Genomic DNA, 18,643 nt, shown 5'->3' on the forward strand with positions numbered 1-18,643 from the left:
TTGACGTTGAGACTGGTGTTTAGAGGGTACTATTTAATGAAGCTGACAGTTTTTGTGCCAAATCTATGGTAGTGTTGAAAATGCAATGGAAACACTTTGAACATTACATTTGGTATTCGCTAAATGAAAAATTAAGAAAAAAAGTAATCACGTACTGATTTTTATCCACAAATCAGTCTGGTTGGTCTGGTGGGAAAATGTGCATATTTTCTTTATGTCATTTTTGAATATTCGCATGGAAATCTGTCGCCAATTGGATGGAAATCTAGATAAAAAGTGTAATGAATTTATACTCCAGAACAGTAGGCGAACGCAGCAGGTGGTGGCATGCACATCTCATGAATGTTTGCGGACCGCCATAATACCATAGAAGAAGTATACGGAAGTGAACAATAACAATACTTTCCACGTTCGGGTTTTGTTATTTCTACGTAACACACTGGAACCAAAAATATGACAAATGTCACTACAGAGCATCAAATATTTACTTCAGGTAGTGTTTAGTTCACGTTGGAGACAAGACTTGGTTGATATATGTTATCTAGGTAAGTCTAGCTAGCTAGTTGTTGACGTTAGCTAGCAATGGCTAACTGTAACGGTATGGTTTTTCACACTCAAATAACCTCCATCATGGAGGTTCTAGCAAATGCAGCCGTGGCAGAGATTTGTAAAGTCGTAGACGACGACTATGCAGTATTTCGTTTGGAAATTTCTCAAAGCCAGAAAGAAAACAGGGCATTGCGGAGGAAACTACAGCTCCTGGAACTAAAGGTGGCACGGGAACGCACAGAGAGGACAATGCGAGAGCGCGTCCTCGCCAGTCGTGCCAGTACTTTCAACATCCTCGACGGATACAGAGGAATGGCAAGAGGTACATTTTGCAAAGGCGTGGGTGCCTGCCTGTCGCCTAGTTCCCCTCTACACATGTAACTTGTGTTAACCAGAATTGGGTCTTGGTCAGTTTTTAGATAGTATGCAATAATAACCCTGTTTGCTGAGCTATCTTGCACAAAGATACAATATCGTATTCTAACCAGATTCTTGATTTACTGTATTTCCTATTTACTAATTGTAAGCAATATGATGCATGGAACATAATTGATCTATAAATAGTATATCAATCAGTTGAGAAGTGTTACCTTGCATTCTTACCAATTCTAGACATTGTCAAAACTGTCAATAGTGTACAATATACCGTTGAACATTGACAGTAGCTTACCTAACCACCTCTTTTTCTTTTCCCCCAATCACTCTCTCAGGTGAAGGACATCTCACTGGAGGCCACAGGAGCTTTGTGAAGCCAGCAGGACACAATACATGGAGAGATGACAAACCAATCACTGTTGATGAGGGGAGGGGAACCTCAACCCAGCACATTATCATGATAGAGGTTAGTGGAATATTGTTACATTAAAATTACAGTACATCAAATGTGGCCAGTTTATTTCAGAAAAGCTCCCCTCAGCTATTCACTTTCATACTTGTGCATCCTCATTTATCTCCCATAGGGGAGCTTGTGAGACATCACTACGACATTGTTATCCAATACAACTCATGTACCTGTAATAACCTCCTCTCTCCTTGTGTCAGTCTGCAGATGCAGATGCTGCAGGTCCTGGGGTCAAGCAGGAGATGACTGAAGAGGAGGACTCACAGCACAGCGGAGACGTCCAGACTGGTGCGGCAGGAGAGCCCCCTGCAGCCACGGAGGACCCCACAACCGCCCCAGTGCAGCCCAGGACCCAACGCAGTATCATGGAGGTCAGTGGAACACCGTCCTCAAATCAGAGACGGACACCAAGACTAACTAACACACAGGCTCTTACTTAAAGGATCTGACCACAGATCAGACCCAGAGAGACTGGGGGCTGGGGAGACTAGGCTGTCATCCAGAGCCAGAGGACAGTTCATTCCCGTGGGGATGGTGACCAGTGGCAGTGATGTTCTTAGGCTACAGAGATGGACCCTGACAACATATCCTTTGGTTTAGAGCAGCTGTGGACTCAAGTCACATGACTTGGACTCGAGCCTGACTAGACTCAACGCAAGCATCTTGGGACTCGTCTGAAGTCGGTACAGCCAATCTGCCAATTTCTGTCTGTAGGGGCCAAACGTTTGGGCTACACACTAATATGACCCCTTAGTGGAAAGGTGGAAGTCTCATCTGTTTTGCTCTAGGACGCCGACAGGCCTCAACACCCGTCTGAAGGTATTGGACCCGTCTGAAGGTCCCCCAGTACCAGTTGAAAAAGTGAATGGCAGTATATATGGAGACTGTTTGGTGACAAAAATAAGGGGTTAAATACATGTAAAAACAAAAATGTTTCCCGATCTTTCTTATATCTCTCAGATATAGGACAGACACTTCAGAACTAATTTCCTTTAGAACTGTTGTACAATGTAGTGAATCTCTTATTCAATGCGTTTGTGTGGGCTAATAGCAGTAAGGCTCCACAATTTTTTGTTTGTTCATCAAATCATTTAAGATTTTTGCGGGATACTTAAAATTCAAAATCAAATAGTAAAATGATCCTTGGTATGGCCTTCTTAAAACAATTCCATATAGCTTAGTAGAATCCCTCCCTTCCCGGATTAGACAGGGCTTAGACTGTTATGGTTTTAAACTGACTGATGGGGAGACTTATCTTTAGAGATCGGTGACGAGTGTGTCATTTTCTTTAGTGATCTGAATGTCAAGGAAGCTGACACTAGAGTAACCAAAGTCCACAGTGAAATGAAGATGATCATTTGACTTATTAAGAAACTCATGGAACATCTCAAGTTCATTGGGAGTCCTGTCAAATAATACCAATATCATCTATATAATGTTGATATAGTTTGATCACGGATAGAAAGGGATTTTACTCAGGGTTGGGATGTGATCATGCTCTAAGCCAGTGATTCCCAAACTTTTTCAGTTGGTGTACCACTAACTGAATTTTGTTCTGCTCGGAGAACCCCTGAAGTACCACCTTGTGTGCATTTTACCAGTTAGTCTATAGTCTCATGAGTCTTCTCGTACCCCCTGTGGATAGGTCAAGTAACTCCCTGTGGATAGGCCAAGTAACTCCCTGTGGATAGGCCAAGTAACTCCCTGTGGATAGGCCAAGTAACTCCCTGTGGATAGGCCAAGTAACTCCCTGTGGATAGGCCAAGTAACTCCCTGTGGATAGGCCAAGTAACTCCCTGTGGATAGGCCAAGTAACTCCCTGTGGATAGGCCAAGTAACTCCCTGTGGATAGGCCAAGTAACTCCCTGTGGATAGGCCAAGTAACTCCCTGTGGATAGGCCAAGTAACTCCCTGTGGATAGGCCAAGTAACTCCCTGTGGATAGGCCAAGTAACTCCCTGTGGATAGGCCAAGTACCCCTGGTTGGGAACCACTGCTCTAAGCTTCCCATATAAAGATTGGCATAATTGGGTGCCATCGTACTCCCCATAGTGGTTCCTTTGGTTTGTTGGAAAAAGTAACTTCTAAACATAAAAGTTATTTGGGAGTAACAGCTCTGCTAGGTTACTGGTACATGAGGAGCTAGGCCAAGACTCTATAGGGCGTTGTTCCAAAATTAAGCTTGTGGCCTCTAGTCCACATATGTGGGGTATTTATGTGTATAGACTTTCAACATCAAAACAGGCCACCGATATTAGCATTTTTCACGCATCATGTCCAAATCATCCAAAAGTATCTCATACGATTGTAAAGCTCAACAAAGTCACTTATAGATGATGTGAACATGATGCGTGAAAAAAGCTAATATCTGTCCCATGACTTGAATGGGATTTGTGCCACAAATGTTAAAACGTTAGCATGTGAAACTCTCAGGTTGTGACTTGCTTGTGACTCGAATAATAGTGACTTAGTCTCACATCTGGTTTAGAGACATAGACTGATCTGTTCAGAGGGGTCTGGAACCAGTACAGTAGTAGAGTATAGGCGAGGGTCTGGTCGTAAATGAAGTGACTGAAAGTGGAGGGCGACATTCCTCCCACATGGAATTCAGATAGTCGCCTAGGAGACGGATACTTACAGGGCCGAGATTTCTTAGATTACAGGTAAAGTTGAGACAAATCTAAATGTCGCGACCCATTCCCCTTTACACACGCTCAAGGATCGCGACCCAATGTCCACATCAGTGTCTTTTTCGACCAAGTATTGAACTCAAGTGCAAGAACCCAGGCTCAGGCAGGGGGAACCACATCAGGCAATAGTAAAGAGAAACGGTTCCTCTGCATGTTCTGTAGCAAAGGCTTCAGCTGCCTCCAGAAGGTGGAGATCCACCAGAGGGTCCACACAGGGGAGAAACCCTTCAGCTGCCCCGAGTGTCACATGCGCTTTGCTGAGGCTGGTAGCCTCAAGAGGCACGAGAGGGTCCGCACAGGGGAGAAATGCAGTTTGGCCAGTACCCACTGCGAGAAGAGGTTCTAATAGTTGACTCATATTTACCCACATGTCCACCATGATGGATTTTACAACAATGAAGCCATTTTGTAACTACAGTTTAGTACTCAAAAGGTAGTGGGGATGGGTAAACACTCCATGTTGAAAGTGTGTTTATTATCTGTGTGTACGTACCTGAGGGAGTGTATGTCTATGTGATCTGTATCACCTGTCTCTTCCAGGAGGAGGAGGGTCCAGAGGTGCTGCTGGTGAAGGAGGAGGGGTGTGAGAAGGGTCTGGGGAACCCTGAGGGGACCATGGTCATGGAGGACAACCAGACTACACCTCCTCCTGAACCCAGAGAGGAACCAGCTGAGCAGCACAGGACCACACACAGTCTCACTGAGGTGAGCCCACTGTAAACTACTGTCTGAATGTTATTACGTCAGGGCCCGTATTATATGGAAAGATCAGCCCTCCTACTCAGACTTTTTGTGGATACAGGTCTTGATTAATTTTGTCTAAAGTATGGGACCATGCCTTTGAATTATTAAACCATTAAAAGAATGTCACGTAATCAAATTAACTAACATGTTTGCATAGTACTCATAACAATCCCTCATTGCCCAATCAGAAGATGCTCCATAGCAGGGTGCTCATATCAAATTTCTTGAATCAACTTCCTCTCACTCTGTATCTCTAACAGTCAGTAGACATGGAGGATGGGAAACCTGATCTGCTGCTGGTCAAAGAGGAGACAATAGAGGATGGACCAGAGAGCATTGACCTGCTGAGTGGACTAAAGACGGGGGAGCAAGGTAAGGGAGATATGCATATAGCCCATTTTTTCAGCCAGCTAACGTCACTCCAACACAACACTCGTTCCTCCTCATAGCACCGGTTTCAATCCAAGTGCCAATGCAGTTTATCAAACTTCAGGCTTGTGCTACGGTCAGGTGACTTGAAAATAAAGCTATTAGGCCATGTACACCAGTGGTGGATTTGGTGTCGAAAAATAAAAAAATGGAAGCATATGCAAAAAAGTACCTCATACCTACCGTAAAATATGGTGGTGGATCTTTGATGTTGTGGGGCTATTTTGCTGATCCCGGTTTTTGCGTTATCAGAGGTGCCAATCATTTTGGACCCGAGTTCTCTGCCATGTTTGTAAAGTCTATTTTGTAACCTCTTCCTGTAGGTGATTGGCTGGAGGCTAACAGTGGAGACTGGGTGACCATATTGGATTCTCAGACCCAGACGGATACAGCCAAGGGCCCAGGGAATGACATCAACAAGCTGGTCTGGACCAGAGGCGACATAGTGGCGGCCAGTGGATTGGACAGCGTCCTCAACTCTGGGCTAGGGAACAACAGTGTTCAACACAACCAGAAACCGACAGTTGAACACAAAACATCCGAACTTAGTCTCCATGACAACAGACTGGCTGACACCAGGGCGAGGCGTAGATTTGGTCCGCGGGGACGGGAAGGTGTCCATATGAGAACAGACATAGACTTGGCTAGCTATTCTCCGTCCTGCTCCTATAGTTGTGATTCAGAAAGACAGATGGCACCTCAGCTTAACCACCTAACAGGTGCTGCCTTCAGCCTGCATTCTATAGGATCTATCAACTGGAACATGGACCCTGCGACAACACCGACACTCCCTGGCCTTCATCCTCCTCACACTCTCCTGTTAAACCAGACCTCAGACAATGCCAGTGCCTCAACACTAAATGGCAACACAAGCCCATTGACAAATGACAGTAGTAGTAATGCTATCAGTAGATCCAGTGGCAAAGAGAAGCGCTTCCCGTGTTCGTTCTGTGGGAAAGCCTTCAGTTTCCCCAAACAGATGGAGATCCACCAGAGGATGCACACGGGGGAGAAACCATTTGGCTGCCAGCTGTGCCGGGCTAGTTTCTCTCAATCCTCCAACCTGAAGAGGCACCAGAGAGTCCACACAGGGGAGAAACCCTACAGCTGCCCCCAGTGTGAGAAGAGATTCTCCCGCCAGCACCAGCTGAAGATGCACCTGAAGGTCCACACGGGGGAGAGGCCGTTTGCCTGTATGCACTGCGGGAAGAGGTTCTCAGAGAGGAGCTCTCTCAGGATACACCAGCAGAAAATGCACACAGCCCATGTATAGAGTATATTAATATATAATGTAGTACTAGTTAATTTGTAGTTAATTCTGTTGGTTTTGGATGTATCGGGAACTGGATGAGGTGAACTGACGAAAGAATGAGTATGATGAGGCAGAGTAGATGATATGGTGATGGTGTCTGTAAAAATGCTTCACTGATGAAGAGTGACAAACTTTGTGGGTTTAGGCTGGGTTTCTGTACAGCACTTTGTGACATCAGCTGATGTAAGAAGGGCTTTATTAGTAACTTGGATTGATATTTACAGGAAAGGTATTCTACTTGTCACGTATCATTTTGTGCAATACATGTGATTGTTATGCTATTTAAATTAAATACTAAATTGACTCTGTGCTGACTGACTTGGTTATTTTTGTATCATTGCAGAGACTGAGTTCAGACTTAAATAAAAAAAATCCAATGGCTCCATATTGTTAGGTACTTGAATCAGTGTTAGATGGACTTGACTGTGGTTAACATTTTATAACATGTCATGTTTCTGTGTGTACAGCAAAGAACTTACTGTAAAATCCTTGTTTGCAGTCTCCAGTCCATGAAGATCTGCTTATATCCGGTGTTACTGGTTGGAGAGACTAGACCTCTGAGGGTTCCCCGGATCAGGAGCCGTCACTCTTCCTTCCCCAGTCGGAACCAGGACCCAACCACGGGGGACAGAGACTCCACAACCACTACATAGAACACAACCAGTGGACAGGTGGACTGAACAACCTCAGTCCTGGTGGTCATCAGCGAGACGGAGCCTCCAGTCAGGGATCCAGTCTAAAGCCCAGACCCTTCTCTTCACAGTCTCAGTGCAGGGCCTGGGGCTGATAGAGATAGACCCTCCTGTTCCTATGATACAAACACCACAGTGTCCATGATGAACAATGCAGGTCTTCCTGGGCTTCAGCCTTCACAGAGAGTGGTGGGAGAACCCCCTGGTGGTAGTCTGTCTTCTCCTTCAGGGTCTTGTCTAATGCCTGGTGAATGGGTTCATAGAAAGCCTGGACCTGGGTCTAGCCTTCCTCAGTTACCCCACAAATACAGACAGGGTTAGAATGGACATTCGCCACAAGAGGTACCTAGCCTATAACACAGCGCGTAATCCCATCAACACCCAAACAATGGCTCAAGGAGGGAGGTCAGGCGACGTCCTCTGCTGTCATTTGGTCACATGGGAGGCAGAGTATTAGGACGGACGCAGACAAGCCGGCTCATGAGAACACGCACCAGACTGTTCACAACAAGGAGAGGCCCATCAAGTGCAAACTATTTTAAAAGAACTTCTCCTACCTGACTAGCCTTATCAGACATAGGAGTGTCCACCAAGGTGAGAAATCGTAGTGGTGTGGCTTGATATGTATGCAGGGTGTCTTGGTAAGAGGGCAATTAATACCCCGCATTAACCTTGTGAACTTAGGCTAGAACAAGGACAGTTTAATATTTACCTTACTGAGGTGATTGATTGGAATAAAGTCATTATTTTGTACTCTATTCTTGCTAACACACTGTCCTTTCTAAACAAGTCTACTCTCAGCTTGAAATATAGTGATCATGAATAGGAGACTAATAAGCAGACCCCGTTTTCATTTAACCACACCCTTTGAGCTATGACGTCAGCGAATAAGATCCTTGCTCTTCAGTGTAAACGGAAGTAAACAGTGACCAAGTACAAGTTCCACGTTAGCGTTTTTTATTTAGAAGTTTATTAAACACTGGTACTCATTTAACTGCACAGCATCCTATACTTACCTTATTTAGTGTTTAATTCGCTTTAGAGACAGGACTTGATAGGTGTTCCAGGTAAGGCTAGCTAGCTGCTAACAATGGCTAACTGTATGGGTTTTCACACTCAAATAGCCTCCGTCATGGAGGTGCTAGCGAATGCAGCAGTGACAGAGCTCTGTAAACTCGTAGATGACGACTATGCAGTGCTTCGTTTGGAAATAACTCAAAGCCAGAAAGAAAACAGGGCATTGCGGAGGAAACTACAGCTACTGGAACTGAAGGTGTCACGGGAGCGCGTCTTCGCCAGTCGTCCCAGAAGTGTCAAGATCGTCGACCGATACAGAGGAGTAGAAAGAGGTACATTTTGCAAAAGGCAGAGGCTGCGTGGCTTTCATATACAGTGAGTGTACAAAACACTAACGACCCTCTCATCAGAACAGTTTCAATTCGTCGGTGCATGGACTTTACAAGGTGTCGAAAGGGTTCCGCAGGGATGTTGGCCCATGTTGACTCCAATGCTCCCCAAACGTGTTTGGGTGGTGGTTCAAACATGTAAAATCCTGCAGCGTCGCAGGTCTTGCAAACCGGTGCGCCTGGCACCTACTACCATACCCTGTTCAAATGCACTTAAATATGTCGTCTTGCCCATTCAACCTCTGAATGGCTCACACACACAATCCATGTCACAACGCTTAAAAATCATTCTTCTCCTACACTGATTGAAGTGGATTTAATAAGTGACATCAGTAAGGGATCATAGCTTTCACCTGGTCAGTCTATCATAGACAGAGCAGGTGTTCTTAATGTTTTGTACACTCAGTGTATATTTATATTAAAAACCAAAGTCTAATGGTTTTACCCAAAAATGAAGGACTCATTAGCCTATTCTGTTTTTGTCATGGAGGGCTCATTGCTTCAAAACAATGTTAAAAAAATAAATGCTGCTCATTGAATGGCATACTTTGAGCTGTACCAAAAAGTGCTATTGGCATGACATGAAAAATGTATGCCATATGCTGCATTTGTTATAGGCCTAATGTTTAAGTATTTGTTGGTGACACCATAGAATTAGGAATTATAATACCTTTTAATAGGATCTCTATGGGTGACACTATCTCTTTAACCAGCCTGAATTAGATTGAGCAATAAAATACCCACGCGTGGTCTTCTTATATTAAACTCATTTTTGTCAGTATTAGTGGATCACAATACCACGGAGTAGTTTACAAGGGAGGAACTCCCTCAAACTTTTATTCCATAGGCTGGGATCCGCATTATGCAGCTGTTGCAAGAGCGCATTTTTCACTGGCTGTCCACAGGTCGCATAAACAATGATTGATAGGCAGCTTAGCCTACACTTCTTCAATTCAACCATTATTGGGGTAAAATACACCTATACATTTGTGAACAGCCATCCACAACTACCACAGCAGAGGTGTGAATCACATTGCTATGCAGACATCAATAATAAGCCTACGTGTTGCCCGTAGGCGACACCACTGCTATCAAATCCGATTTAATTTGTCACATGTTTCGTAAACAACATGTGTAGACTAACAGTGAAATGCTTTCTCACGGGCCCTTCCCAACAATGCAGAGAGAAATAATAGAAAAGTCCTAATAAAATACACAATGAGTAACAATAACTTCACTATATACAATGGCTACAAGTACCGAGCCGATGTGCAGGGGTACAAAGTAATTGAGGTAGATATGTACATATAACTAGGAATAACGTGACTAGGCAACAGGATGGATAATAAGGAGTAGCAGCAGGGTATATGAGGAGTCCAAAAAGTTAGTGCAAAAAGGGTCAATGCAGATAGTTTTAAATAGTTAACCAAATAGCTACCCGGATTAACTATTTAGCAATCTTATGGCTTGAGGGTAGAAGCTGTTCAGGGTCCTGTTGGTTCCAGACTAGGTGCATCGTTACCGCTTGCCGTGCGGTAGCCAAGAGAACAGTCGATGACTTGGGTGGCTGGAGTCTTTGACCATTTTTAGGGCCTTCCTGCCTGGTATAGAGTTCCTGGATGGCAGGGAGCTTGGCCCGAGTGATGTATTGGGCCGTACGCACTACCCTCTGTAGTGCCTTGCAGTTGGATACCAAGCTGTAGCCATACCAAGCGGTGATGCAGCCAGTCAAGATGCTGTCAGTCGTGCAGCTGTAGAATCTTTTCAGCCTCCTGAAGGGGAACCGGTGCTGACGTGCACTCTTCACGGCTGTGTTGGTGTGTGTGGACCATGATAGATCCTTAGTGATGTGGACACTGAGGAATGAAGCTCTCGACCTGCTCCACTACAGACCCATCAAAGTGAATGGGGGCGTGCTCTGCCCTCCATTTCCTGTAGTCCACAATCAGCTCCTTTGTCTTGCTGATGTTGAGGGAGAGGTTGTTGTCCTGGCACCATACTGCCAGGTCTCTGACCTCCCTATAGGCTGTTTCATCATTGTCGGTGATCAGGCCTACCAACATTGTGCTGTCAGCAAACTTGATGATAGTGTTGGAGTCCCTGAGGGGCCCCCGTGTTGAGGGTCAGTGTGGCAGATGTGTTGTGGCCTGCCCTCACCACCTGAGGGTGGCCCGTCAGGAATTCCAGGATCCAGTTGCAGAGGGGAGGTGTTCAGTACCAGGGTCCTTAGCTTAGTGATGAGCTTGGAGGGCACTATGGTGTTGAACGCTGAGCTTTAGTCAATGAACAACATTCTCACATAGGTTTTCCTCTTGTCCAGATGGGAGAGGGCAGTGTGGAGTGCAATAGAGATTGCGTCATCTGGGGATCTGTCGGGGCAGTATGCAAATTGGAATGGGTCCAGGGTGTCTGGGATGATGGTGTTGAGCCATGACCAGTCTTTCAAAGCATTTCATGGCTACAGATGTAAGTGCTACGGTGCGATAGTCATTTAGACAGGTTACCGGGAATTCTTGGACACACGGACTAAGGTGGTCTGCTTGAAACATGTAGGTATTACAGACTGGGTCAGGGAGAGTTTGAAAACGTCAGTGAAGACACTTGGCAGCTGGTCAGCGGATGCTCTAAGTACGCGTCCTGGTAATCCATCTGGCTCTGTGGCCTTGTGAAAGTTAACCAGTTAAAAAGGTCTTACCCACATCGGCTACGGAGAGTGTGATCACACAGTTGTCCGGGAACAATTGGTGCTGTCATGCATGGTTCAGTGTTGCGAGCATAGAAGACATTTTGCTCGTCTTGTAGGCCTACGTCCCGGGGCAGTTTGCAGCAGGGTTTCCCTTTGTAGTACGTGATAGTTTGCAAGCCCTGCTAAATCCGACGAGCGTCGGAGCCGGCGCAGTAGGATTCGATACTAGTTCTGTATTGATGCTTTGCCTGTTTGATGGCTCGGAGGTCTTAGCGGGATATCTTATATGCGTCCGGATTATATTAAATCAAATTTTATTAGGTCACATGTGCCGAATACAACAGGTGTAGGTAGACCTTACAGTGAAATGCTTACTTACGAGCCCCTAACCAACAGTGCAGTTTCAAAAAATACGGGTAAGAATAAGACATAAAAATTGGTGTCCCAGTCCTTGAAAGCAGCAGCTCTAGCCTTTAGCTCGATGCAGATGTTGCCTGTAATCCATGGCTAATGGTTGGGATATGTGGGGACGACGTTGTCGATGCACTTAAAATCACATTTTATTGGTCACATACGTGTTTAGCAGATGTTATTGGCCGCGCACGACTCCAACACTATCATCAAGTTTGCTGACAGCACAACGTTGGTAGTCCTGATCACCGATGAAACAGCCTATAGGGACTGATCGTGGACTACAGGAAATGGAGGGCCGAGCACGCCCCCATTCACATCGACAGGGCTGTAGTGGAGCAGGTCGAGAGCTTCATTCCTGTGTCCACATCACTAAGGATCTATTATGGTCCACACACACCAACACAGGGCTCACATCATCCCAGACTTATTAATGAAGCCGGTGACTGTGGTAAACTCATCAATGACATTTGATGAATCCCAGAACATATTCCAGTCTGTGCTAGCAAAACAGTCCTGTAGCTTAGCATCCGCTTCATCGGACCACTTCCTTATTGAGCGTGTCACGTGTACTCCCTGTTTGAGTTTTTCTTGTAAGCAGGAATCCGGAGGATAGAGTTATGGTCAGATTTTCCAAATGAAGGGCGAGGGAGAGATTTGTATACATTTCTGTGTTGTGGAGTAAAGGTGATCTAGAGTTTTCTCCTTTAGTTGCTCAGGTGACTTGCTGGTAGAAATTGATTTCACTTTCCCTACATTAAAATCACTGGCCACTAGAAGCGCCGCCTCTGGATGAACATTTTCTTGTTTGCTTATGGCCCTATACAGCTTGTCTTAGCGGTCTTAGTACCAGCTTCGGTTTGTGGTGGTAAATAAACAGCTAGGGAAATGTAGATAAACTCTCTTGGTAAATAGTATGGCCTACAGTTTATCATGAGGTATTTTATCTTGAGCGAGCAGAAACTTGAGACTTCCTTATTATTAGAGATTCCACACCAGCTGTTGTTAACACACCCCTCCCCCCTAACCTTACCCGACGCTGCTGTACGGTCTTGACGATGCATAGAAAAACCATACTTGTTCAGCCACGAATCCGAGAAACATAGGATATTACAGTTCTTCAGGTCCCGTTGATAGGATAGTCTTGAACGGAGCTCGTCCAGTTTGTTCTCCAGTGATTATACGTTCGCCAATAGAACAGAGAGTAGTGGCAGATTATTTCTCTCTTAAGCAGTCTTTTCCAAGTCTTGGGGATTAGGGCCTGTTCCGGGGTTAGCAGTATGTCCTGAATTTGGTTGAGCCATCCAAAAAGTTACATATTGCAGGTCTAAGATCAGCGCAAAAACCACGCAAAAATAGCTGAATTGGTCAGGAGAAAACGGCAGCGCTCCATTGCAGTACTATTCATTGCGGTGCCATTTCCCTTGTCGTCCTTACCTCCAGGGATTTATCCACGTTGTTTGTATAATCTTTGATGCCGACAGAAGTTGCACCATTGGAAGACATACAGTAGCTTGCACTATAGCCTACATAAACTTATTCCTGCACTTTGAAGGATTGCAGGAAAACGGATTTGGTGTGCCATCATAGTGGTCTCTGACTTGTGGTCAGACTCGCTTAGTATTTCGTAAACATCCTTTCTGAATTTAAAAGTAATCCTAGAAGTAATCATCTAGTTTTTCCAAAAGTAACTCATCTGATAATATTTTTGCTGGTAAAGAGTTTTCTTTATCAGTTAAATGTAATCTGTTACTCCCCAACCATGTCCCCGCATTACTTAGCTATCTTGCACGCAGACACAATCATATTCTAACCAGATTCTTTATTTACTGCATTTCCTATTATTTACTTAATGAAAACAATGTGATACATCAATTAATAAATAGTATATCAAGACGTTATGACAAGTGTTACCTTATATCCTAGCCAATTCTAGACAGTGTCAATAAATATACTGTTGAGCATTGACAGTAGCTCACCTTACCACCTCTTTTCCCCCAATCACTCTCTCAGGTGAAGGACATCTCACTAGAGGCCACAGGAGTTTTGTGAAGCCAGCGGGACACAACGCGTGGAGAGATGACCAATCAATCACTGTTGATGAGGGGAATGGAACCTCAACCCAGCACGTTATCATGATAGAGGTTAGTGTAATAGTGTTGCAGAAAAAATGTGTTACTTTGTAAATCAAATGTGGCCAGTTTATTTTCAGAAAGGCTCTCCTCAGCTATTCACTTGCTTACATGAAACCCAGCACAAAAAGTTTAGGGAATTATTCATATTTTTGCATCACAAAAGTTTAGGGTGAAAAAATATCTATAGATTTCTATAGTATGTGCACTGTAGTGGCCATTAGTAAATGGTAGTAAATATGAACTATTTAGATCTTATTTAATAATGAAAAAATGATTAAACTGCCATAAACTCAAACTATTCCTTAGATATTTACCTATTAGAAACAATTTGAATATTAAACTCACAAAAATTACACACACTTACCATAAAATGTGTTAATTGTAATGGTAGCCATTTTGAAGAACCATAAAGAAAAAATGATGGTGACACACCCACACGTGATATCATTGAAAAGCCCAGAATGTCCTCTCAAAGGTACAACAGGAACTAACACAGCGGCATGTATGGCCTTACATCAAAAAAACAAGTACCCATTAGAAAGGACAAAAATGTATTGCTGGATCTCGGGGGATATTTCAGAAAGGCTCCCCTCAGCTATTCACTTGCTTACATGCACATCCTGATTTATCTGCCATAGGGGGGCTTGTGAGACTTCCCTACGACATTGTTATCCAATTCTACTCATGTACCGGTAATAACCTCCTCTCTTCTTGTGTCAGTCTGCAGATACAGAGGCTGCAGTTCCTGAAGGATTGTCTCTGGTCAAGCAGGAGAGGCCTGAAGGAGAGGAGGACCGAGGGCACAGCAGGGACATCCAGACTGGAGAAGCAGCTGGAGCGCCCCCTGTAGCCACGGTAGACCATACCATTGCCCCAGCGCAACTCTGGACCCGAAGCAGAATCGCGGAGGTCAGTGGAACGCCGAATGCAGTCCTCAAGTCAGAGACAGACATCAAGACTTTAACTGTAACACAAAGGCTGTTACACACAGGATCTGACCACAGATCAGACTCAGAGAGACTGGGGCTGGGGCCACTGGGCTGTCCTCCTGCTCCTGGCTCAGAGTATTTACCGGTATTTCAACATAGCCAAAGGACAGTTCATTCCCATGGAGATGGTGACACGTTAGCCACTGGCAGTGATGCTCTGTCTTGTTCTTACACTACAGAGATGGACCCTGGAAACATGCTCTTGGGTTTAGAGACACAGGCTGATCTGTCTAGACGGGACTGGAACCAGTACAGTAGTAGTGTATACTCTGAAGGGCGCCTAGATGAGAAAGGGGAGGGTCTGGTCATAGATGAAGTGACTACAAAAGTGGAGGGTGACGTTCCTCCCACATGGAATGCAGATAATCACCTAGGAGATGGACACTCACAGGGCAGAGATTTCTTAAATTACAGGGAAAGGTTAGAGAGAAATCCAAATGGCTCTACCCATTCTCCTTTACACGCGTTCAGGGATCGCGACCCAGTGTCCACGTCGATGGGGCCTTCCGATTCACACGGCCGCTTCCTTTTCTACAGGGCTAGAGCCCAGGCTCAGGGAGGGGGAGAAACATCAGGCAGTAGTAAGGGTAAACGGTTCCTCTGCATGTTCTGTAACAAAGGCTTCAGCTGCACCCAAAAAGTAGAGATCCACCAGAGGTTCCACACGGGGGAGAAACCCTTCAGTTGTACCCAGTGTCACATGCACTTTGCCCAGGCTGGTGACCTGAAGAGGCACCAGAGGATCCACACAGGGGAGAAACCCTACAGCTGCCCCCAGTGTGAGAAGAGGTTCTCTCGCCAGGACCACCTGAAGATGCACCTGAAGGTCCACACGGGAGAGAAGCCATTCGCCTGTACGCACTGCGGGAAAAGGTTCTCAGAGAGGAGCTACCTCAGGATACACCAGGAGAAAAACCATTCCACTCTATAACATAGAAAGTAACCATTCCACTCGATAATTTCTGACCTTTAGCTCAAACTCTGCATTAAAGACAGATGCATTTTCATTGTTGTCTGCAGATAGATTTCAGCGTTGAATATTCCAGGGTAGAATATTGCATACAGACATTGTGTGATAGAGACAGCATATTTACACAGCGTACAAAACATTAGGAACACCTGCTCTTTCCATAACAGACTGACCAGGTGAAAACTATGATCCCTTATTGATGTCACTTGCTGATCCCCTTCAATCAGAGTAGATGAAGGGGAGGAGACAGGGTAATTAATGATTTTCAAGTCTTGAGACAATTGAGACATGGATTGTGTGCCACTGCCATTCAGAGGGTGAATGGGCAAGACAAAAGATTTAAGTGCCTTTGAACGGGGTATGGTAGTAGGTGCCAAGCGCACTGTTTTGTGTCAAGAACTGCAACGCTGCTGGGTTATTCACACTCAACAGTTTCCAATGTCTATCAAGAATTATCCACCACCCAAAGGACATCTAGTCAACTTGATACAACTGTGGGAAGCATTGAAGTCAGCATAGGCCAGCATCCCTGTGGAATGCTTTCGACATCTTGGAGAGTCCAAAAGGGGGTGCAACTCAATATTAGGAAGGTGTTCCTAATGTTTTGGACACTCAGTGTATGTTAATGTCATTATTTGGCAACAGTTACATCACACGTATCTGATTCAATTAAAATGAGTTTGTCAATGACATGTTTGTTCTACATTGTATACAGTGAGCTCCAAAAGTATGGGGACAGTGACACATTTTGTGTTGGTCTGGCTCTGTAATCCAGCACTTTGGATTTGAAATGATACAATGTCTGAGGTTTAAGTGCAGACTGTCACCTTTAATTTGAGGGTATTTTCATCCATACCGAGGGAAAGGTTTAGAAATTACAGCACTTTTTGTACATAGCCCTCCCATTTTATGGGACCAACGTATTGGTACAAATTCACTTAGTTAAAGTCGGAAGTTTACATACACTTAGGTTGGAGTCATTAAAACATTTTTTTCAACCACTCCACACATTTCTTGTTAACTATAGTTTTAGCAAGTAGGTAGGACATCTACTTTGTGCATGACAAGTAATTTTTCCAACAATTGTTTACAGACAGATTATTTCACTGTATCACAATTCTAGTGGGTCAGAAGTTTACATACACTAAGTTGACTGTGCCTTTTAACAGCTTGGAAAATTCCAGAAAATTATGTCATGGCTTTAGAAAATTCTGATAGGCTAATTGACGTCAATTGGAGGTGTATCTGTGGATGCACCTTCAAACTCAGTGCCTCATTGCTTGACATCATGGGAAAATCAAAAGAAATCAGCCAAGACCTCAGAATAAAAATTGTTGACCTCCACAAGTCTGGTTCATCCTTGGGAGCAATTTCCAAATGCCTGAAGGTACCACGTTCATCTGTACAAACAATAGTACGCAAGTATAAACACCATGGGACCACGCAGCCGTCATACCGCTCAGGAAGGAGACTCGTTCTGTCTCCTAGAGATGAACGTACTTTGGTGCGAAAAGTGCTAATCAATCCCAGAACAACAGCAAAAGACCTTATGAAGATGCTGGAGGAAACCGGTACAAAAGTATCTATATCCACAGTAAAATGAGTCCTATATCGACATAACCTGAAAGGCCGCTCAGCAAGGAAGAAGCCACGGCTCCAAAACCGCCATAAAAATCCAGACTACGGTTTGCAACTGCACATGGGGACAAAGATAATATTTTTGGGAGAAATGTCCTCTGGTCTGATGAAACAAAAATAGAACTGTTTGGCCATAATGACCATCGTTATGTTTGGAGGAAAAAGGGGGAAGCGTGCAAGCCGAAGAACACCATCCCAACCGTGAAGCACGGGGGTGGCAGCATCATGTTGTGGGGGTGCGTTTCTGTAGGAGGGACTGGTGCACTTCACAAAATAGATGACATCATGAGACAATTATGTGGATATATTGAAGCAACATCTCAAGACATCAGTCAGGAAGTTAAAGCTTGGTCGCAAATGGGTCTTCCAAATGGACAATGACCCCAAGCATACTTCCAAAGTTGTGGCAAAATGGCTTAAGGACAACAAAGTCAAGGTATTGGAGTGACCATCACAAAGCCCTGACTTCAATCCCACAGGATAATTTGTGGGCAGAACTGAAAAAGCATGTTTCCAGCAAGGAGGCACACAAACCTGACTCGGTTACACCAGCTATGTCAGGAGGAATGGGACAAAATTAACCCAACTTATTGTGGGAAGCTTGTGGAAGGCTACCCAAAACGTTTGACCCAAGTTAAACAATTTAAAGGCAATGCTACCAAATACTAATTGAGTGTATGTAAACTTCTGACCCACTGGGAATGTGATGAAATAAATAAAAGATTTCTCCACTATTATTCTGACATTTTACATTATTAAAATAAAGTGGTGATCCTAACTGACCTAAAACAGTGAATAATTACTGGGTTTAAATGTTAGGAATTGTGAAACGTTTTTTTATTTAACCAGGTCGGCTAGTTGAGAACAAATTCTCATTTACAACTGCGACCTGGCAAAGATAAAGAAAAGCAGTGCGACACAACACAGAGTTACACATGGAATAAACAAACATACAGTCAATAACACAATAGAGGGGAAAAAAGTCTATATACAGTGTGCAAATGAGGTAAGTAAATAGGCCATAGTGGTGAAATAATTACAATTTAGCAATTAAACACTGGAGTGATAGATGTGCAAAAAATGAATACGCAAGTAGAGATACTGGGGTGCAAAGGAGCAAAAAAATAATAACAGTATGGGGATGAGGTAGTT

The 18,643-nt window shown here is 44.3% G+C and overlaps 1 protein-coding gene across 2 annotated transcripts; it reads left to right on the forward strand.

The window, feature by feature from the left end:
• Positions 1–360: 360 nt before the first annotated feature.
• On the forward strand, positions 361–18,269 carry LOC129841201 (protein suppressor of hairy wing-like). Of its 2 annotated transcripts, XM_055909366.1 has the most exons (7): positions 361–871; positions 1,260–1,390; positions 1,591–1,761; positions 4,620–4,784; positions 5,084–5,195; positions 5,576–6,333; positions 15,530–18,269. In XM_055909366.1, the coding sequence occupies exons 1-7, from the start codon at positions 583–585 to the stop codon at positions 15,812–15,814; spliced, it is 1,911 nt and encodes a 636-aa protein (XP_055765341.1). In that variant the 5' UTR covers positions 361–582; the 3' UTR covers positions 15,815–18,269. The 2 variants fall into 2 exon arrangements, with proteins under 2 accessions (XP_055765341.1, XP_055765340.1); XM_055909365.1 differs by lacking the exons at positions 361–871; positions 1,260–1,390; positions 1,591–1,761; ... (1 more) ...; positions 5,084–5,195; positions 5,576–6,333 and adding exons at positions 8,142–8,605; positions 13,773–13,903 and having other exon boundaries at positions 14,615–18,269.
• Positions 18,270–18,643: the final 374 nt, after the last annotated feature.

Source organism: Salvelinus fontinalis, chromosome 42 (assembly GCF_029448725.1).
Source record: "Salvelinus fontinalis isolate EN_2023a chromosome 42, ASM2944872v1, whole genome shotgun sequence".
NCBI classification, from domain to species: Eukaryota; Metazoa; Chordata; class Actinopteri; order Salmoniformes; family Salmonidae; genus Salvelinus; species Salvelinus fontinalis.